This window comes from Coturnix japonica, chromosome Z, assembly GCF_001577835.2.
Source record: "Coturnix japonica isolate 7356 chromosome Z, Coturnix japonica 2.1, whole genome shotgun sequence".
Lineage (NCBI taxonomy): Eukaryota > Metazoa > Chordata > Aves > Galliformes > Phasianidae > Coturnix > Coturnix japonica.
In genome coordinates, this window is record NC_029547.1 from 12,399,118 (window position 1) to 12,423,060 (window position 23,943).

The 23,943-nt window shown below is 38.2% G+C and overlaps 1 protein-coding gene across 4 annotated transcripts in view; it reads right to left on the minus strand.

Moving 5' to 3' along the window:
* AP3B1 (adaptor related protein complex 3 subunit beta 1) overlaps positions 1-23,943 on the minus strand; it is a 136,683-nt gene that overhangs the window by 108,836 nt on the left and 3,904 nt on the right. The window contains exons 1-6 of one of the 4 annotated variants that reach the window (XR_004305544.1): positions 19,677-19,844; positions 16,150-16,225; positions 11,269-11,343; positions 6,291-6,386; positions 5,220-5,380; positions 2,136-2,202 (exon numbers count right to left, since the gene is read on the minus strand). Coding sequence is in view for 3 of the 4 variants with exons in the window: in XM_015848601.2 (XP_015704087.1) it covers positions 2,136-2,202; positions 5,220-5,380; positions 6,291-6,386; positions 11,269-11,343; positions 16,150-16,225; positions 19,677-19,696 (495 nt within the window). In the remaining variant the exon portion in view is untranslated. Of the gene's footprint in view, positions 1-2,135; positions 2,203-5,219; positions 5,381-6,290; positions 6,387-11,268; positions 11,344-16,149; positions 16,226-19,676; positions 19,845-22,566; positions 22,631-23,943 lie in introns of those variants that run through there. The other 3 variants (XM_015848603.1, XM_015848601.2, XM_015848602.2) reach the window with 3 other exon arrangements.

Sequence of the window (23,943 nt, forward strand, 5' to 3'; positions counted from 1 at the left end):
GATTATGTAAACTACCTATATAACTTTAAGTGAGGACCACCACACGACTGGAATCCATTCTCAGCAAGTCTGCTAATCACACTGAACTGGGAAGTGCTGTTGACGCCCTGGAGGGACAGGAGGCCTTACAAAGAGATCTAGATAGACTGGAGGCATAGATGGGAGTATTCAGCGAAGACATCAAATCTGGTGACAAGGCAGGAAGGCATGTCCTCTAATGACAAGCTGAGGACATTTAGATTGCCAAGCCCAGAGAAGGGGAGGCCAAGAGGACCTCAGTGCTCCCTGTAGCTCCCACAGGAGGTGAAGCAGGATGGGAACGGCACAGAGATACCAGGCACATTGAGCATTAGGAAACATTTTTGTACTGTGAGGGTGGTCAGACACTGAAACAGGCTTCCTAGAGAGGAGGACAATACCCCATGCCTGTTAGCCCTCAAGTTCACACTTCAGCAGTTATGGCATTGTATATCCAAAGAAACTTTTCTGAAAAGGCCCAGAAGACCAAAATACAGATTATCATTCTTAAATTCCTGAACATGCTGGAGAAAAAAATAGTACGACTGTAACTACTGCTTCAGCTTGTATTCATAAATACAATGTCTATTATTCAGTGTTACAAAGGCACCAGAATTATGGCATATATCAAGTAGTGATAACTAGTTTCCCCTGTAAACATCTCCAAGTGTCAAGATTAGCCACTGAGAAAAAGAGAAAAAAAGTTGGGATGTTCTAACATTTCATTAATATTAATGTATAAATGACTACTTGTCATGTACTTTGGTGTTTACCTTAAGTAATAGGGGCTGGATGGAAATTCAAGAATTTTATTTTCTTGCCATCAGCAATAAGAAGAAACAAAGATGGCTTCTCTGTCCCTTTGGCCTCCACAGGTACACAAAATCTAATCTCACATTCACAGATTGCATGCACACCAAGAGCATGAACCACAAAAAGAAAATACACAAAGAACCACTGGGGGCAACTCCACAGAAGCGCAAAGGTCTCTGACAAATGAGTACAGGTCAAGCATGGATGCAGCCAGGAGAACTAACTAACTGATTTACTGCCTGCTGAGCCATTAAGTTCTGACACTCTTCTTTCAGCAACCCTTCAGTAGAAGTTGTGAGATGTCTATTAGAGATTGACACCATTTTTGTCCTGGACATCTGGACTGTGCTAGAACAACATACTGTATATTATATTAGTAATAGGAGATTAACATTACATGTAAACAGTAAAAACTGACATTTAAAAGCAGAAAAAAAGCCAACATAGTAATAGTGACTAATGGTATACGAAGCAACTCACTTGTACCTAGCAATGCTTTCACTTAGTCAAAAAACATTACATTCGACACATTAGTGATTTGAAAATGAACAAGAGAGGTGTTTTAATTTACATTCCTGTTTTATATTTGAAGTCTGTCTTTTGACTCCTTGCTCAATTACCTTTCTGACCTAGACTTGTGAAAATTAATTGTAAATTGTAGATTGTCAGAGGACATCAATTTTACTTACCAAGGAGGAAATGGAAATATTTGCAAGGACAAACAAGTGCACAGCAAGTATCATTGCTTAACATTTGTGTATACCACTGACTTCAAAAGGTATACTGTGTATTACACAGAAGTAAGCTATTCTTATAATATCACAAATTGACATGATCCAGTTAATATCTCATTGAAAAAATACAAAGACACTTGCACACTTATTCATGTAATTATAAAATGTTCATTCTTTAAACTAAGCTTTTTTTTAAAAAAAAAAAAAAAAAAGCATACACAAAACAACAACAACCAGTAATAAGGAACTAGATTAAGAATACCCAAAATGTAAGACAAATTACCAGTCTTATAAAGGGAAACGATCATTATCACATTAACAATATAATGCATAGATACATGATAATGCTTCAATTTTCAAGTATATAAAAACATATCAATAAGGCTTCAGGAAAAATATTCCTCAGGCTGTCATTCAACTGTATGTGATATAACTCTTTAAATATCTACAAATACTTACATATTTGTAATACATATATAGTTTAAATATGTAAACTTAAATACATATATACATACATTCACACACACACAGCATATACATATATATGCAATAGCAACTCTTGTCTCTTACCGTACTTCTATCCTTCAGCAGCTTTTCTATCACTTCAATTAACATTTCCTTTTGCTCTGGATCAAGACTAGAAGGAAAAAAATATATATATTTGTTTTAGATATTTGGTTAGAAATATCAGAAATTTAAGAAAGTTTAGATTTGTTGCCATGTAGACGCAAGCTGGGAACCAAACGTGTTGAAGAATCTACTTGCAGAAAAATCTAGTAATTCAAAGAACCAAGTTCAAAATGTCTTGTCAGAGAAAAAGTTCAGCATGAAATATTAATGTGAATCAAAGAAATGTAACCTTCGTAATTTTTAATTCACGATTAGCAGTGCAACAGAGATAAAAATCTTATTTTTGCTTATCTTGTCTTGTACTGGTGGCACAGGGAGCTGGCAGAGCACAGAACCAGAACAGCTGACCTATCTGGCCAAAGCGATATTCCATACTATAAGGTGTGATATAAAAACAACTATAAACCTGAAAGTAGTTGGTCAGGAGGTAGTCACTGCTTGAGGATTGGCTGGGCATTTGTTGGCAGGCTAGTAAATAGCTTTTATTTCAACCTACATGTTCTACCTTTTTGCTTTTTTCTGATTCTCTCCACTCCTCAATGGGTAGTAGGGTTATGTACAAAAGGTTGGGTGATGTCAGCTACCTGCTTGCTTAAACCACAAGAAATAGGAAGAGAAGCCAACATATTAGTGACATTGCTCAGTCAAATCCATATATTTCCAATTCAAAGAGAAGAAGGTTATGGGGTCTGTATCAAAGACCTTCTTGAAGTCCAGACAGATGACATCAGTGGCTCTTCCCTTGTCCACAATGCACTTATGCCAGCATAGGAGGCCACCAGGTTGGTCAGGCAGCAGTCACCCTTGGTAAAGCTGGCTTGTCCTGTATCACCTCCTTCCCTTCCATGTGCCTTGGATGCAAGATGACCAACAGGTCGGTAAATTCCTGAATTGTGCTTCCTACCCTTCTTAAAAATACGATCAGCATAGCCTTTTTTCCAGTGACTAAGGACTTTGCCTGACCACCATGACTTTTCAAATATTATTTCATGACTTGGCAACTACATCAGCCAGTTCCCTCAGGACTCTGGGATGCATCTCATTGGGACCCACAGACTTAGAATCACAGAATCATGAATCAGTGGTTCCCACTGCCAGGACTGACTGAACCACTAATGAACACGCTCTTCTAGGTCAGACATCCATCCACATACCAAGATACTGAATCCAAAGAAGATTGGAGTACTGAACCTTCGCCTGGCCTCATCCATTTGCCTCCCAACTCCCTTTGGATATTTATAAACATTAATCAGAACACCCTTCAGTCGTCTTTTCCCCAGTGAAAAGACCCAGGTGACTCAGCCTTTCTTCCCAAAGGAGATGCTCCAATCATCTTTGTTGCTCCCACTGGACTGGGAGATCTCCTGAGATATCCCCGTCATTTTTGAACTGAGGAGCCCAGAACTGGACATAGTATTCTAAATGTAGCCTCATCAGGGCAGAGTAGAAGGGACAGATCGCCTCCCTCAACCCACTGGCCACACTGTTTAAGGCACCCCAGGATACCATTAACCTTCTTGGACGCAAGGGCATGCTGCTGGCTCATGGCCAGCCTGTTGTTCACCAGGACCCCAGGTCCTTCTCCACAGGGCTCTTCTCCAGCAAGTCACCCCTTAATCTGTACTGATGTATGCACATATTGATGAAAATATTATAGAGTATCAGTCCTAGCACTGACCCATGGGCAACACCACTCGTGTCCATCCAGACACAGAGCCAATGGCCATGATTCTCTGGATTCAATCCTGCAGGCAATTCTCTGTCCATCTTACAGTTCAACCATCAAATACATATCTTTCCAATTTGCAGAGAAGGATGTTGTGGGATACCACATTATTCTACTGCAGGTAAGGTGGACTGTGCAGCTACAACAGTTTGAAACTTTATAATATACAGGCCCTTTCTGCTAAAAGAAAGAACATTACTTAAACAGTAATGTCTTGAAAAATCCTTTTGCTACCTTATGTGACAACTGACATGTCTGCATGTTCACAGAGAGATGGAGAGACGGCTGGTGACTGAAACTGGTAACATCCCGGTAACATCAGATGAGATCATTCACTGTAAAAATGACCCCAGAGACGGAACCCCTGCCCAGGCTCTTCACAAGGCTGTCATGAGAAAAACCATCAGCCTTATAGCCAAGAAACCAAACTCATCATCTGTACCATGAGAGGTACAGATCTTATTGCCTGCAGATGAGTAAGACACTACCCCTTACTTTGTAAGACCTCTTCCGCAAGAAGGATTTCTGAAGAGGGAAGAGGAGGATGTGGAAGAGATGGATTTGCACAGATAGAATTGCTATTAGGAAGCATTATTTTGTCATCTGTATTGCAAACCAACGTGAATGCCTTCAAGATGAAAGACACAGATGGTAAAAACAGACCTTGCATTCTGAGTTGCTACAGTGATTACGGTAACAGGCTTATTAAAAAGCAGAAAATACTGCATCAGTTTCTCTTTAATATATTTTCATACTTATCATGTTACTGTATCAAGTAATAAACTATTCAACATTGTGTCACTACACATGCAGTACTTGCATTTGTTAAAACTACATCAAAACTCTCATTGAACGAAACACTTTGAACTTATATAAGAATGCAACATAGAATAATGGAGAAAAAAATATAAAGCTCATGCACCACTAAGAAAAAAAAATAAAAGCATATTAAAATAGAACACAATTTTATTTTCAAACGTTCATGAAGACGTTTTAAATACACAGCAGTGTATTCTCATAGTACTCTGACTTTCCAAAGAGCAGCAAACAGTAGATATGATACTCGTAAATAATTGAGAATATGAAAACCTTTTCTGTAGCAACTAGGGAAAAACAATTCAAAAGTGTCTAAATTCCAATCAAATCAGCTGAGTGATTGAATCTATGTGTGTTTTACAATTCTAAAAGAACAGATCTGATATACATCTGGGACACGCATGATATCCACAACAGTTTTACTAAGCAGAAGCCATAATGATCTGTAAAAACACTTTTCAGTATTTCTCAGAATAACTTACCTGTACAGTTTTTGGATTGCATGGGCTGCATTCTTCCTCACATAAGGAGATAAATCAGAAGAGGCTTCTTTAATAGCAAGCATCATAATAGGAACAATAATTGGCACACGGATACTAGATAAAACTCTGAGAGCACTTGCACGGATTAACTGATTAGGATCCTAAAAAATGGGAGAAAAAGGGAAAAGTAAAATTAAGAAACATATAATTAAATCTTGGAGTGTTTAACTTAGTAAAGGCATATTTAAGGGGAAATAAATTTATACTAAAAGAAGGGAGATTTAATTTAAACTTAAGGGGGAAATTTTTCACTGACAGCACGGTGCAGTACTGGACAGGCTGCCCTGAGAAGCTGTGCATGTCCCATCCATAGAGGTGTTCAAGGCCAGGCTGGATGGGGCCCTGTGCAGACAGTGCTTGATATCATGGTCAGCAACCCTGCCTGTAGTAGGGCAGGCTGGAATTAGCAGATCTTTGAGGTCCAACACAACACAAGCCATTACAAGATTAAACCACCCAAATTTATCTTGCCATAAGTCAGACCTGCAACTTAAAGCAATACCAACAAGTAAATGCATCAAACGTCTTGCAATAAACTTTTAATGAGAAAAAAATAAAATAAAATCTGTAGCATCATTTACTTTCCATTACAAAAGACTAGCATTTTACTTAATGATCTGGAATTCAGATATTCTGAAAACAACAACTTATTTTTATTACTTAAACATAACTTCCTGCAAATTTAAATGTGGTTCTTAGCTGTGATACTTCCACTCAATTCCTTTCTAAGTACACACTCACTTTTATTCCTAGGTGGGATGTTGTGATGCAAATCAGAAGCAAACCAGTACAAAAGGCTTTTTCAACACTTTATATTAAATGAAGCACATTGCATTTTGTAATGGAAGCACTATCTTCCTTATGTTACACATCTCTCTTGTATGTAAACATCTCCTACACAAGCTTAAAGAAACAGGGGGCTTCAGTTATAATAGAGTCTTCTTTCTATATACATAAGTTAATTAGGAAAGAAAAACGGCATTCTAAAAACACTATTTCATAGTCACTCACTTTCAAAGCGCGCTGAAAAGTACTGATGGACAACAATGCTAAATCTTGCTGTTCTTCCGCATATCGCATCAGATAAACATACACGAGCTTTTTTATCTGAAAACAAAAACACAAAGAACATTATTGCAAAGAAATTGTGAAATTCTGCAAATCTAAGACCTAGACTGCACAGTTTCATCATTTTTTTTATTTTTTGAAGGAAAAGTTAATAGCATCACTGGAATATCCACACGATTCTCAGATGTCCTATGGCTTAATGTAATTCCTTTAATAGAAATTCCCTGAGTTGCTGCAATATAACTTAATTTATGAGATAGTCAGATCAAGACTAACAATACAAAGTACTGTTTTATATTACTAACGGGTTTATAAATACTTCAATATCTTAAGAAGCTACCATGTGCCAACTGACCATGTGAGAACTGCTAATACATTCTCAGGGAAAATAGATTGGGTAAAAACCTTGGTAACCACAGATTAAACAAGCACATTTTACCTTAAAACTCAAAATCAATTACTTTACACATTTTAAATAGAATATAACTTCAAGTTGATGAGTGGTAGTTTGTGTGGTTTAACTCTGATTAAAAACACGCTTCTGACTATGTCTTGGACAAAAGCAAAGGGTATTAGATCTGCCTTTGCACAGCTCAAAACATTAAAAAGATGTGACCAATATAAGTTTATATATATTACGAGAGATGTAACGTTCAAAGAGTAAGAAAACCACAGTATAACTTTGGGGGAGGCAGATATTCAATTTAATTCACTTTACCCCCTCATAGCTGCTATAAGTCAAGGAAGCGGGGATAATATTTTTTACATTGGACAACTTCAACTGACTCTTGGGGCTTATAATGGAAAACTCTTCAAGACCCTCAACTACAGCTGTGCTATAATTACCATTGCTATCAGAAGACTTATCTTTGTGCCAGTTCTGGCAAAAAGCAGAATATTAAATCACAGAAGGTTATACGACACCAAATTATTTGCTGTTCTGCTACAGACAAACTGCAATCAACAATGACCACAAGAGGCCTACGCACTGAATGACTGCAGGTGTGCAAAGATAGCCTCCATTCCCTGAATCCACTCTGTGACTAGAAATGGTAGCCCTTACAGCTTCGTGACTACACTGTTCTTCTATCATTTACCTTCATTCAATGTTAAAATGCTCCTTTCTATGAAACTAATCATAACAGGGGCACATTAAGCTTGAGGAACATAGGCAGATTTGATTAATTAGTTTGTCAATACAAACACATCAAACTCCATGAGGTATTGACCAAGACTTATTTTTGTTCTATACCACCAATTGTTTCTTAGGTCACTTTTTGCATCCTTACAATGCATGACAAGATGCACATAATCAAGTTAAGGTCAGTATGTACTTACAAAAACAAAAATCACAAGGCACGTCTGTAAAACAATAAGATGCCCTTAAGACAAATGAGTATGTTTTAGTGCTTCTTCACCTCCATTCTCTTGTATCAGAGCACTCAGCACAGATTTAAAGGAAAATTAAAAATGAACAAACAAAAAAAAACCAAAACACACAGCAGCCTTTTTTTGGTCAGGAAAACCATTCAAGAAAAACTGATATATATTTACACTTCCGCATTGTAGCAACCTGTATAGGCAAATTCCTGTCAGAGTTAAAGATGGGGAAAAACAAAGACAAAAATTGTTTCAGAAAACACTAACAAGATCATAGAATCTTAGAATCATTTGAGTTAGACATGACATTTAAAGGTCATTTAGTCCGACTCCCTTGCAATGAACAGGGACATCTGTAGCTAGATCATGTTGCTCAGAGCCCCATTCAATCTGACCGAACTCATTCCAAGTAATTTCTAGAAATTTCAGAATATCCTAAAAACTGAATCATGAAAGGTCATCTGAGACCCTGAAGCAGTTAGCTCTGTCTAGTTACAGTGACCTAAATTTGCCAATTTAATTTTTTAAAAAGGTTAGTAAGTTGTCTTTTCTAAATGCCCTGATCTCTTTTCTGTTTAAGTCTCCTCCTCTCACATAAATATTTTCACCAATAAATGGTAGAATTTTAACCATTGCACAGAGAAAATGTGAATTATATAATTATTTGATTTAAAACATAATAAAATAATTACAAAAACACTAATGGAAACAATGAATAGTAAATAAAGTTTATGAGATTAAACATTATCTTCACACATACAAGGAAGAAAAGAAAGACAATGCAATGAGAAGCAGCAGAATAATAAGCTGCCCTAGATCAAATCCATGACAGGAACCATCAACACATCTCCAAGCAGAAAAAGATAATACAAATTTAGGGCTCCAAAGAAGGGATACCCTTTTGGGTCCCTGCAAGGAACTTCTCAGCCACAAGGTACAGGTGTGAAGCCCATCAAGAGCACCTTTCATTGAAGTTGAACAGTATTGAAGCCTAAGGGTATGGGACATTTTATATGATGAAGAGTACTTTAGGACTTTACAAGACTTACGGGATGTTCTATGGCACGGGAATGAAGGGACTTCAGTGTGACTTAGAGCAGAGTCAGTAGGTAAAAATAGAGAAAGAAGGGGTAAAAAGGACTGTCTGGATGACTGGGCACAGAGAGTGGAGGTGGCGATGAAAGAAGTTGTAGTCAGCTGGCAACCAGACACTGGTGTGCTCCCCAGGGGTCAGCACTGAGGCCAATTCAGTTTCATATCTTTATTAGTGATCTGAATGAGGGGATTGAGTGCACTCCCAATACGCTTCCATACAACAAATTGGGATGACGTGTGAATCTGTCTGAGGATGGGAAAGCCCTATGGAGGGATGTGGGCAGGGCAGGCCAATGGGCAGATACCCACTGTGTGATCTTTAACAAGATCAAGCTCCTTCACTTTGGCTACAACAACCCCAGGCAGCACTACAGACTTGTGGCAGAGTGGTTGAAAGACAGTAAAAGAAATGAATTCAGGGGTTGATTGATGCTCAGCTGAACACAACCCAGCAGCATGCCCAGGTGGTCAAAGGCCAAATGCATCCTGGCTTGTATCAGAAATAGTGTTGCCAGCAGGAACAGAGAGGTGACAGTCTCCCTGTTAACTGGCCCTACTGACGACACACTTAGAGTACTGCTCTCAGTTTTGGGCCCCTCACTACAAGAAAGACACTGAGGCCCTGGAGCATGTTCAGAGATGGGCAATGAAGCTATGAAGGGTTGGGTCTGAAATACAAGACTTACACGGAATGGCTGAAGGAACTGAGATTGTACAGTATGTAGAACAGAAGGCTGAGGAAAGATGTTATGGTTCTCTGCCTCGGTACTGAGATGGGGGTAAGCCTCTTTTCCCAGCTAGCTAGTAATGAGAGGTAATAGCCTTAAGTTGCACTATAGGAAGTTCAGGTAGAATATTAGGAAAATTTTATTCGCAGAAGGGGTGGCAAGGCATTGGAAAAGGCTGCCCAGGGAGGTGGTAGAATCACCATCCCTGGAGGTTTTCAAGAAAAGGCACTGAGAGACATTGTTTAGTGGATATGGTGATGATGGACTGAAGGTTAGACAAGATAATCTTAGTGGTATTTTCCAACCTTAATGATTCTATGATCCTCTGTGTCCTGCACCTGATCAGCATTCTGTACATACAGTTTCATGTTGAATACACAATATATGCCAGCAATCAGAACCACAGCACGGGCCATTTGACCTTGGGTGCCAGCAACAAAAAACACCAGCTTGAGTGAGGTCTTGGGACACAAGAGCCCCAAAGGTGACAAGAACAAGCAAAGGTCTGAATGCCATCACCTCTGACCACAGGTTAGAGGGCCCATGAACAACTGGAGAGTGAGAGAAACTAGGTTTCAGCCTAGCCTGGAGCTATGCCATACTGCCTCTACTGGACTAGCGACTCAAGCTCTGGTCATTCAATTTGAGTCATTCTAGCACTCAAACAATACTTCAAGGCACTCTTCTTTGGTTTAAGGTAAAGTGGATTTAAGAGCACTCATATTACCTGAAAGCCACATGCAAAAGGGAAGGAAAATATTTTCAATTAGTATTTTTCCAACTATAATAAAAATTATAATTATTTGCCACTTTTCCTTTTATCACCTATTTATTAGAAATACAGTTCTAATCTCTAAAATATTAAATACAGCATATTATGAAAGATTCTGAATTTATCACCTTTTCTCACTTACACCTCCTTGTCTTAAAGAGCACAGTATTTGGCATTAGCCAGAGGCTTTCAGGAAAAAAAAGAAAAAGAAAGGAAGGGGTAAGGGAAGGGGAAAGGGAAAACATGACTTCTAAAGTAATATTTGAATAACCAAAATTTGTTTAACATAAAATTACACTAACTAGAATTTTACTAACCATCTGTGTAAAATAAGGAAGAAAGCATGTGCTTGTGACTTGCTATACTGTAGTACTGTGGAGTGAGACAGCAGTTTCTGAAGCCATCACAGCAGGAAATCTAGTCAGCAGTGGCACAAGCCTTAGAAAAAGCAGCTTTTTTCTTACTCATAACAGATGTCTGAAGTACATATTTCCAGAAGAGAAGGGATAAACTACAGCATGCATTCTATTCACAGCACTTCAAACCACTTTATTTCCCCAGAATTATTAGATACTTGCTAACACGCAGGATAATACCTTTGCATGCTTGGTCTACTGTTCAAAAACAGACCTCACTGGTCACTATGCAGTCTGAAACTACTAACTGACATATAATTTTCATCCAAATTTACCACTTGATTCTGGGGGAAAAAAAATAAATAAATAAATAAAATAAAATAAAATAAAATAAAATAAAATAAAATAAAATAAAATAAAATAAAATAAAATAAAATAAAATAAAATAAAATAAAATAAGCAATTCTAGTAAAAAAAAAAAGGTCTAGAAATATTTTTACAATTAATGTTGAAGTCTGATAGAATTAGATAAAGTTTTCATATATGCACTGATCTTCTCTAACAACATTTTTAATAAGCTGTAGGAATACCTCAATATTTTTACTGGCAACATTCTTCACAACAGCAGGAAACAGCTCAGAAGCATTTTTTCCCTTTGCAATCATCTGAAAAAAATAAAATAAAATAATTGCATCAATTATTAGTGACCAGGTTTCATTTTTAAGGCAAGAGATTTATTACATATCCATATGGAAGACAAAGTCTGAATTAAAACACACAAACAAAAAAACAAACATCCAACCAGAATCATACAACAGCACCACCATCATAGGCAGGCTGGAATGACAGTAAGGGAGCAGGGGCACAATCAAGAAGCTGGGCTTTACCCTACTAGGCTGCAAAGCAATTTTAACGTTTATAAATTAATTCTTCCAAAATAAGTGAATATTTTTCTCATCAGTAAAGTGTTAACAGAACGCCACGTCAGGGAGCTACTATCGAAAAAAAAAAAAAAAGACAAAAGGAAGAAAAAGACAGAAAGAAGTTCAACAGAAATTGTAAGATTAAATCCTGTTTCATCTCTCAGGAATAACTTCAGTGTGCTAGAAGAAAATCAAGAAGAAAAATAAATAAATTGATATTACACTAAAATCAAAGTTGCAGCTGTTTTCCATAGGAAGTTTAACAAAGCAAGGACAGAGAACAAAAAAATTACAAGTAAACATACAGCCAATCAACCTATCAGTGTGCATGGTTGCTTTTACATGGTTGTTTTCAAAGGAAGTGTTTGTATCTGACCTCAGAAAAGTCTAAAACTGGGATAAAGAATAAACAAAGTTGTTCACTCAGCAAAGAGTACCAGCAACAAAACCCCAGTTCAGCTTCATCCTTCAAATACGAACTGCTAAGGGTTCTACTTATCAAAAACAAATACAGGAAAAGGAATAGAGTGAATGCACTTCAGCTGCACAATTCTGTCATCGCTTAGATCTAATTTCAGCAGCATGTCTGCCAATAATTCATATCCACATTGCAAGATTGCAAACCCTGGAATTGGACGAATGTGTTACAAATTTTTCAGTTTGGGTGTTGCTGCAGACTGACAAGCTCAGAAGAGAACACCTTCAGATACAGACAAGCCAGGATCCAGTCAGCATACTGGAAAGTATAAGAGTAAAATAAGACAAAGTCAGATTCAGATGGACCAGAGTTGTGCGCTACCCAGTAACAATGTGCACTGCAAGGTACCACAAAATAGCATATGAACAATCTTCACAGCTAATGCAGCAGAAGTTACGTTATTCAAAAACTCAGAGAATCTTTAAAGATTTACCTGATAGGCTGTAACAGTATGACTCTACAAATCACTTCCATTATTTAACTCATCCACTGTAATAGCTCCTGTACAAAATGTAAGTATGTATTGGAGTTCTTTAAGAAGACAGTATTTTGACTCACAAAGTCATAATGATTAGCATAGATGGAATGTACCTGAAGGAACATTATCATCCTATGGTCTTATCAAACCATTTTGGCTTCTGTGCACAGACACAACAGCTGTGTTGTCCTACATACCTCAAGTTCCTGCACAGACAGGAACATTCTGAATCAAGAATCTTGTGTCCACAAATCTGTGCAAACTTCTGTACCTACAAAACACTGTTCATAATACAGGGTGCACTACACTTATTTTATTTTTAAGCGAGGGATGGCCATAAAGCAATGCCTTTGTGAAAAACCAGGCATATCAATTTGTTTCTGAATTTATTCTCTGTTTTGTTCTGTTTGTAAAACATTTCCTTCTCCCCAGGAGAATTTGCCAACCACCTTAGAAGAGCAATAAGCAGCAAAAGGAGTTGTAAGAAGTGTTCTCCTACTACTTTTCCACCACACCTACATAAACACAGGAAGGTTTGGTTTCTTGAAGTCTACTAAAAGGGTAAAAAAATTACTCGCCTATACAGCCTTTTCCCTTATTTAAAATTAGTGGAAAAAAACAGTACTCCCATGAGACACGTTAAACAATGCTCTGACAAATTCCTTTTTCCTCTAGTAGAAAGGGCAGAGAATGTCTTTTATCTCCGAAAAATATATCACGCCTGAGAGCTTGCTAAATGTAAGCACATAACTGCTAATGCATAAGTGTTCCTGTGCCCAGCAAGAATATTAATACAGTTACAGGCCGTATACTAATTGCACAAGGTCCCAGTACTGATCTGAAAAGCTCACTGGTCCAACTGGTTAAGTGAACCAAAGGTTGGTACCAGGTATCAGTTATGAGGCATAGTTTAAACACAAGATAGAAGTAAATACTTTGAATCATGGAATCACAAAGTTATTGAGTGGACTGGGTTGAAAAGGACCACAGTGATCATCTGGTTTCAAACCCCCTAATATGTGCAGGGTCACCAACCACCAGACCAGGCTGTCCAGAGCCACATCCAGCCTGGCCTTGAATGCCTCCAAGAATGTTACAGTGCTTCTCCACCCTCTGTGTGAAAAACTTCCTCCTAATATCCAACCTAAAGCTCCCCAGTCTCAGTTTAAAACCATTCCCTCTTGTCCTATCACTATCCGCCCTTGTAAACAGCCATTCCCCCTCCTGTTTATATGCTCCCTTCAAATACTGGAAGGCCACAATGAGGTCTCCTCAGAGTCTTCTCTTCTCCAAGTGAAACAAGCCCAGTTCCCTCAACCTTTCCTCATAGGAGAGGTGCTCCAGCCCTCTAATCATCTTAGTGGCCCTCCTCTGGACCTGTTTCAAGAGCTCTGTGACTTTCTTCTACTTAGGGCCCCAGGCCTGGACGCAGTGCTACAGATGGGGTCTCACAAGAGCTGAGTAGAGGGGGACAATCACCTCCCTCTCCCTGCTGGCCACCCCTTTTTTAATACACTTATTGGTAAATATAGTGTTTTTAAGAACTACTTCAAATATGTTGCAGCAGTGAGTGCAAATGAACCATCAATAAAAGACAGAAGTGAGAGTGAGTAGCAATCTGGTAAACCTTTGTTTTAAAGCTGACCTGATTTAATACTTTCCAGTTGCCTCAAACACATATGCATTTAGTTGCAAAAGTTTCCAAGTGCAGTTAAGGATCTTGCCCACCTTTTTGAAAAAGAACATAAAGTAAGCAACTTGCAACTCTCTCCAACTCTCCTGACCACAGTAATAACCAAAAGAACTTTACTGAACAAAGCAGAAGAAATTACATTACATACTGCTCTACAAGGGACCAAGCTTACTAACACATTATCTATGTCTTTACCAGAACCAGGATCAAGGGCTGAAAAGACAAAAGCTTAAGACAGCCAACTTGAGTAAAATCTTCATTGTTATGGGACACCAAAGATAGGGAGAAGTCACTAGCACTAGGGTCCGATGAGAGAACAGTATCACAGGATACAGCCAGAAACTACACATTTCAGTACATGCTAAGAGAGGATTAAGCCACATATGAAGGAAGCAAAAAGAAAGGAAAAAAAAAAAAAAAAAAAAGCACCCATAGGAAACTGAAGGAGCTGTGAGAGAAAGCTACTGCAAAAGTTCAAGAAAAAGAAACCAGCTGGATACTGATTAGATTTCCACAGCACATTCTTCCAATACTTTCCAGAAATAATAATAATAATAAAATCAAATTCAAGATGTTTAACTTACAGAGCTTAAACACATTGTGGTGTTAAACACCACAGCTGACCTGAGATACTTGGACAAATAAATAGGTAACGGGCTCAATTTAAATATATCTTTATATTGTCTTAAAAAAACAAAACATAAAAACAAATGCAAAAAATATGAAAACTCCAGCAAACTCCTGTTGCTTTCTGACTGCTGAATTAAGATAATTCCTTCAGAAAAACTTCAATTGCAATTTTATGTTTTAACACAGAATCATAGAACTATTTGGGTTAGAAGGAACTTCCATGATGATCCAGTTCCAGTTCTCTTGCCTTGACACCTCTCCCACTAGACCAGGCTGCTCAAAGCCCCATCCAACCTGGCCTTGAATGCTTCAAGGGAGGCAGCTTCTGCATCTTTTCCGGGCAGCCTATGCCAGTGTCTTGCTACCCCCATACTAAATAATTTCTTCCTGATATCTAGTCTAAATCTACCCTTTTCCAGTTTAAAGGCATTTCTCCCAGTCTGGTTACTACATGTCTTTATAAAAATTCCCTCCCCAACTTTCATGTAAGCCCTTTTCTGCTACTAGAAGGGTGCTATAAGGTCCTCACAGAGCCTTCTCTTCTTCAGCCTGAAGAGCCCCATCTCCCTCAGCCTGTCGCAGTAGGACAGGTGTTCCAGCCCTTGGATCTCCTCTGCACCCACTCTAACAACTCCACATCCTTCTTGTGCTGGGAGCCCAGAACTGGATGCAGTGCTCCAGTAGGAGGGTCTTGGGAGCAGAGTAGAGGGGCAAATCACCTCCCTTTGCCTGGTGGTCACACTTCTCTTGATGCAAACCAGCATATGATTGGCCTTCTGGGCTGTAAGCACACACTGTCAGCTCATGTTGAGTCTTTCATCAGCTGATACTCCCAAATCCTTCTCCTCAGGGCTGCTCTCAAGCCATTCTCCACCTGGTCTGTGTCTGTGCTCAGGACTGCCCTGACCCAGGTGCAGGACTTCGTACTCAGCCTTGGTGAACTTCATGAGGCTGGCACACAAGCCCTCCTCTCAACCCTGTCCAGGCCCCCCCTCGACTGGCCTCCCTTCCCTCCAGGAAGTCAAATGCACCACTCAGCTTGGTGTTATCTACAAACACATTGTCTCCTTACTGCAAACAATTATTTATAGGCATATTGACTCTGTTGAACAAATATTATTAAAGTGCATGACTGTATATATTTTAATAGAAAAATACAAATTTAAGACTGCACAGCAGCATTTAAACACCATCCAGAGATTCGAATTTGTGCAGAATCTGTAAAATGTATTCGTGCCCAAGAAGAAAGTAATAATAATAATCACATACCCCAACAATCCTTTTCATTGCATCCAGCTTTGCAGAGTCCTTGCTGCTTTCCAACATTTGTTTTAGGTCTTCATTTCTAAGACAGAAACACAGAAAAATCTCAATTAGAAATAGTAAAAAATGGAAGAAAGAAAGGAAGAAAGGAAGAAAGGAAGAAAGAAAGGAAGAAAGGAAGAAAGGAAGAAAGGAAGAAAGGAAGAAAGGAAGAAAGGAAGAAAGGAAGAAAGGAAGAAAGGAAGAAAGGAAGAAAGGAAGAAAAGCAAGTTTATATCCTTGCATCACTTCAGCAGCTTAAGATGAAGAGCTGGTCCCTCTTGCTCAGTTTTGAATTGCATTTGTTGACATTCTGGCTAAGAAAAACAAAATGTTTAGTAAAACAAATTATCCAATTGCAACAATAAAGCAAGCACACACAACTTTAATGAGCTGTGAGCTGAGCCTTGGTTGGAAGGTTGAAGTCTTGAGGCAACAGCATTCTTCATTTTAAACTGACGCTTCTTTCACTCCTCATGCTCCCACAAAGCAAGTGCCAGATGCAACAGTCTGAGATTGACTCGTCTATGCTAAAATACAATAACACCTTAACTCAAACAGCTGAAAAACAACTGGAACCCTCCTTTTCCATAGTGAAACATAACATGGAAATCCAGAGACAGGACTTCGGACTTCAAAAGTAAATATCAAGTTTTAACTATACTCCAGTTTATCAATCATAATTTCAGATTGAAAGAAAATCAAGGTCTAAGTAAGAAAACAGAGTCAGATCATAAAACTTTGTCACATTCCTTCATAAAAATGTTAAAAAGCATTTCTCATACTTGCAAGACATAGTCATTCTACAGAGACGATTTTTCTCATATTCTCAGACCTATTACTGCATCTATTCCCTGCCCACTCATGAGAAATCCACACCACCCTCATGCTTTGGTGCATATCAAAGTTAAGAGCTACAGTCAAAGATTAAAATAATAATAACAATAATTCTATTAAACCAAAAGAAAAACCTACAAAACTCAATTAATAGATATATCTACAGGAAACACTCAAGTGAGGTCTAGCTACTTTTTCAGAAATAAGCACATTTTAAAAAACTTCATCAACTTAACACAGACAGTCTGCTCTAAGTACAGGCTTCACTTAACAAGTTAAATATTCTATTTTCTTGTCCACTTCAGCACAGTTTCCAAAGTATCACTTGGAATCCCTCATGTTTTCCTTCTTGGACACTCTCAGAGCAATTTGCTGTTCTCAGTTATTCTAGAAGTTTTCACAGTACTACTGGTCAATATTCTACGGCTGCGTTTTTATTTTTATTTTTATTTTTTAATTTGCTTCTCTCCTTTAAACTATGCTCCCAAATGACTTTTTTTTTTTCCCTGTAGTTTTTGATACTGTTAAGGTCAGCTTATTATAATTTCCCTTCTTCACCAGTTCGAACACTCCAGTGTTCCATCCCAAACTGATCCATCTGTAAAAATTACTAGAGCTAACTTTGTGATGTCATGTCTTTTTCTAAGCCTCTCCTCCAATCTTCTCCATGTTCCTGTAATAAAGGAACTTTTCTACATTTTATCTTTCTCTACATTACTCTTTGGTTTTTTTTATCTCACTTCATGTGCATCCATGATCAACTCTGTATCATACAATCATAGAATTACCCAGGTTGGAAAAGACTTCAAAGATCATCAAGTCGAACCACAGCCTAACCATAGTACCCTAACTCTTAACAACCCCCTGCTAAATCATATCTCTAAGGACCACATCCAAATGGTGAAGGGCACTGATGTCCCCATGTGGGGGATTTTTCAACACATCCAGGGACGGTGACTCAACCACCTCCGTGGGGAGCCCATTCCAGTGCTTGACTACCCTTTCTGTAAAGAAGTGTTTCCTAACGTCCAACCTAAACTTAGGTTGGTGCAACTTAAGGTCATTTCCCCTCATCCTGTCACTTGTCACCAGTGAGAAGAGACTTGTCCCACTCTCACTGTGTGAGGGCTGCAGTACCAATCCCTGGGGGACACCCCTCATGACTGGGGCCACCAACTGGATTTAACTCCACTGACCTCAATTCTCTGGGGCCAGCCGTCCAGCCAGTGTTTCACACAGTAATGCGTACATCTATCCAAACTGTGGGCAGCCAGCTTCTCCATGATGATGCTGTGGAGGACGGTGTCAAAGGTTTTACTGAAGTCCAGGTAGTCCACATTGACAGCCTTACCATTATGCACTAAGTGGGTCACCTTGTCATAGAATGAAATCAGGTTTGTCGAAAATGATCTACCCTGTGTGGGATCTTCCCACAAAATGGTAAGTCGTTCTTCTCCTTCACCAAAACACAAGACTGTGAGATTCTGCTAAGCACATCTCTCTCCCACAAGCACATACATGCTACATTCAGGCTCCTTTCTAGCGACCCCAGTTACTTCCCCACTCCTGTTCATACCTAGTTTAAAGCTGTCAGTGAACCCTGCCAATTCCCTTTGCATGCCTAAAATATTCTACTTTTTTTCTTAAAGTCTCTGCAGTTGTATTCATAATTAACTTTTCATAAAGTTTAACTTAACTTTTGATAATCCTCTATATTCCTATTCTTCTTGTCCAGAGATAGCTTTCTTTGCTCTCCTTTCCTGTCCACCTAATTCTCTACCACTCTAATTGAGAAAGTTGCTTCTAGTTCCACACAACTGCTTCTCCTCTCCCGTCTCATATGATTGTGCAAAAGCCGAGACTGAGATACTAGCAAAGGGTATTACATAAAATAATATAAATAAATCATTATTTAGTACTCTTCACATAATTTGTAGGAGGGTGTTTCAGTTCTAAAAATAATAAAACAAAAAAAATAAAAAAATTAAGATCTGACCAAATAATCAAAAAACACTGAATTAACGAGACTTCAGATAAAGTGTGTAAAATTCAAGTTTAGGTCTATATATATCTAGCTAAAATATTATCAAAAAATTTGACTTGAAAAAGTAGGAATATGAATTTCCAAAGAGAAAGTAGGAAATGTGCAGACAATAACCGGACTTCAAAAACCAAGGATCAGAAATGAAGAAAGTTAAACAGCACAAACACAAGCTGACAACGCACTGACAGAATTTGGGAATGACAGAAACAGCCAAGTGTAAATTACTACTGTAGCGGATAGAAAAGACTAAAAAGTGAATTTCAGACAAGTGAAAACAGGAGAAAAAGTAATTAATGTTGAAATGCATTTTTAGTTGCTCATAGAAAATATTGTCATATTACTAAAAAAAACAAAAACAAAAAAAAACCCCACATTTTGAACAGTTAATAGGAAAGATATATCTCAGAGACATTAAAACAAATATTTGCTTTTCTAAGAGAAAAAACATCATTGGGGAAAAAAGAAAAATAGAACAGTAGGTTCTTGGTTAATCCATTTGGAAGTTAATTTCTAGAGTAACTGATGATTTTTTAAAAAACTCTTAAAAACAAAAAATAAAAAGACTTTTCTCGCACAAACAGTAATCCAGGACTGGTAGGCATTAGATACTTACAGAGCAATATACTGTTCCATGTATTCATAAGGATTGTCAGCAGCAAGCCTTTTTTCCTCAATACTTACATACGGTTTCAGTGTAACTTCAAAGTTTCCCACTTTTAAAGCAGATTTAATAGAGTGTGAAACCTCCACTATTTTATCCAGCACTGTAGAATTTTGTTCCATTCCTTAAAGTATAGTATTTAAAAAGAAAAAAAATAAAATAAAATAAAATAAAAAGCCAACTGCACTCAGCCAACCTTGCCTGCAGAGACTGAAGTCTACTAAAAATAAAATAAAATCTTACAGCCTTATTATGTAACAGGATACTCACTCCCTTGCTGTTTTAACTTCTAGAAACAAATATCCTATGTAGATTTCAAAGGTCATTTCCCTCCAAAAACAGCGCTTATCGGAAGCCTCTAACAGAGTTTAGGGACAAATGTATTTCAGTCTTTCACAGTATGTTGTATAGAACATCAATATTTCCATCTTCTGAACATTAAGATTTAAGGGAATTTCAGTTTGTAACTAAAATCCCTCAAAAAACCTTGCAGGAATAAAAATCACAATAAAATAAACATAACCTTCATAATGCTGCTTCTATGCTCATTAGTTACTCTGCAGTGACTGTTCTTCAGTGCACAACACTAGACAAATAATGTCTTTATCACTTACATAAGCCTGCCAGGAGCTTAGGAAAGCACAGAGCAACCACCCAGCTGCATCAGTATATTTGCCTCTCCCTGCTAGAAGTTGGAGGCTGACTGTAGCCTATAGAGTCACTACATATTACAGGTAACTGAACTTTATTACTTCAGCAGCCAAAACCAGATTTAAAGAAGACGAATTTGATAGTATATGGATAATACTAAGCTGTATTAAGCAGGACAGTATTCATCCCAACACAAATAGGCACAAAGAAAGAAACTTTCAGAGTAAAAATATAATCTCTAAGTTCATTTCCCTTCCCAACAGTTGGAAGCGGTAAAATGATCTCACTCCCCCACGCCACCCCCCTCTTTTTTCTCATTCTCTCAAGGAACAGACAAAAACATGAATCCCGTTAGTCTGACAACCACCATATCTAAGAAAGCAAAGAGGTTTCCCTCATCTGTAGTCTTACATCTTAAACTCTGTATAATACATCTCCTTCTGTCCTAAGAAGTTGCATGGTTTCGAGAGCATCAGCGTGTGACTTTAATCAGAAAGACACACAGAACATAAACAGGCTATGAAATACATTTACAGCATATGAACAGGCTATGGAATACAACCTGTACAGCACCCACCAAAAAAGGTACAGTTTTTATTTAGTATCAATGTAATTACAAAGCAGAATCAGCTACCTTTGTAACTTTCACCAGGAAGTTCTACTCTTCAATACAATAATTTGACTAGGGATTCAGAGTGACCACGTTAAGTGACTTCAGTAGAGAAGGATTTCTATTTTTCTTCTGATGTTTTTAAGTTTTCTGACTGTAGCCTTTAAGATAGATAATTTGACTTTCCACTTCAAAGCACTGCTCTCTTTTCATGTCTTTGCAACATTTTTGCTGTAATAAAGTCAAGATACATTTATGATAGGTCTACAGGTTAGGACTTGTTCTCTAGATGCTGCTTCAAGAAAGGAAACAAGAAAACAACCATCGGTTGGATTTTTTCAGTTCTCATTCTCTTCCTTGAGCCTTCTGCATATGAAATAATAGCGGGCAGGGGGAGGGAAGACCATCACTAAGGAATACATCAGCTATGCCAGTAATAAATCTGGACCTCTCCCTCAACTTTTCTTAAAGGAACCATCAGAAAGCGTTAGGAGCAATAACTATTTGTCTGCAATAAAATGCTAGATCATGATCTGTGGAAAATAATTTGCCACTTCACCTATTTATCCCCAACAACTGCTGTTAAGAGAACACTTAATTCACACTGTTGACAGATATTTATTATATTTCCTACTCCCATCTAGCAATACCATAATGTAATATCCATGAATTATTATTCACTGCATTTCTAACATACCCTGGCACTGTAATAAGTAACTGTGTAATTATAAGACTTTCATATAAAGCATAATTTTCATAAATACCAGAACTGCAAATGAAGCCCAAACAGCAAAGAAACAATGACTCAACCATTAAGATTTACTTTATCTGCAGCTTAACAAAGTGTTCCAAGATAAATATCATATGAATGTTACTAGGTTTGAAGCAGAAAACGCATGCTGACAGAGCAACCTATTTCTCCCTGGCACTTCTACAGTAATTAATTCCTATGTAAGTATTTGAGGAAAGAAAGGACTTCAAGAGATTATCAAGCCCAAATCCCCTGCTAAAGCATAAGCATCTGGGGGGGGAGTCTTGAATATCTCTATAGAATTAATCTTCACAGTCTCTCTGGGCAACCTGTTTCAGTGCTCTCAACCTTAGCATAAAGAAGTTCTTCTGCATGCAAGTATGAAATGTCCTGTGTTTAAGTTTTAAGCCATTACTCCTTGTTCCACCACTAAACACCGCCAAGAAGAGCCTGGCCACATCCATTTGCCTCCCACCTCCTTTTGGATGTTTATAAACATTAATCAGAACAGTCTATATTCCTCTTTTCCCAAGGCTGAACATAACCAGGTAACTCAGTCTTTTCTTGCACAGAAGATGCTCCAGGCCCCTCCTCACCACCTTGCTGCTCTCAGCTGGACTCCTCCTAGGAGATAGCCAGCTTTTTTGAACTGGGGAGCCCAGAACTGGACACAGTATTCTAAATGTGACTTTACCAGGACAACACAGAGAGGAAGGAACCATTACCTCAGTCTGCTGTCTGCTCTTTTAATGCACCTGTCTGAACCCTTCTTTCTTCCTGGTTCAAAACTCGCTTTCGGAGGCATTTTTTGTGATAAGACTCTGACTTACCTAGAAGGTGAGCAGTGGGTGTCACTGTGTGGTAATCAACATTCAGAGAGCTGGAGCACCTCTTCTATGAGAAAAGATTGAGTGAATCAGACTTGTTTAGCTTAGAGATGAGAAGGCTCTGAGGAGACCTCACTGTGGCCTTCCGGTACGTGAAGAAAGACTGATAGGACAAGGTTTTAAACTGAGACGAGGGAGATTTAGGTTGGATATTGGGGGGACGTTTTTCACATAGGGAGTGGTGACACACTGGAACAGGTTGCCCAAGGAGGTTGTGGGTGCCCCATCCCTGGAGGCATTCAAGGCTAGGCTGGATGTGGCTCTGAGCAGCCTGGTCTGGTGGTTGGTGACTTTTTTTTAAATTCCTGTCTCTTTCCTATTGGGGTTTGTATTAAACTGGTAGAGCAAACATTTGACCTGTTGTGTCTCAATCTCGCCGTCGTGTGTACGTATATTGAAAGAACCTTCTCTCCCTCCTGTAACTGGATCAAGAAAGCACCTCAGGATATACCATAGGCTTTCTTGGCCACAAGGGCACACTTCAGTTTACAGGCACTGTAAAATCTTTAAATAAATTCATTTATTCTATTCTAGAGTTTATACAATTGCCTGCACAAGCGTAAATTTAATACTTATAAGAGAACCACAAACTGATTTCAATGCCACACAACACGGAAAACAAAAGTGAATACCTGCTATGATTTGAGTTTATTCTGCTGTTGAATTAGGTTCCTTTTTTCAGCAGGAAATGAAGTCTGTGTTTCACTGAGCATTTCATTCTATAGCACAGACTGTTCGAATGACATCTTGTGGTGCTATGCAGTACTGCCACCCTCTCTCATCACAACATATTTTTAGTTCATAATCCCACCTTAGAATTCAACTATTGTTTTAAGGGAGAAAAGTCAGTTATACTGTGATTTAAAGATAAGTGATGAGATGAAAAAGTCACCTTTTTCCTTCTCAGCCTCACATTTAACGTTTAACGAAGGAATTCTAATTTTCTCAAGAAAACTACTAGGAGGAAGAGGGAACATCGGCAAGGATAATCTTCAGAAAAGCAAAACTTTTTTTTGCAAATGTCAGCCTTATAACAGTGCTACTGAAAAACATTTTTAATGCCATTCACAATGCAGATCATATGCTCTACAATGAATACATTGCATAAGTACAGTAAATATTTAGAAAACATGGTGAAGAACTTAAACTCACCTTTCCAGAAAACAAACAAAAAAAACCCAACAAACCAACAACAATAACAAACCTAGGGTTTAAAAAAAATAGATCAGTCACTACATTACAGAGAATCACAGCAAATCAGCAGTTCATTGCTTACACTCCCATGTGTGCCAAGAGCATGGAAATAAGAACATATACACC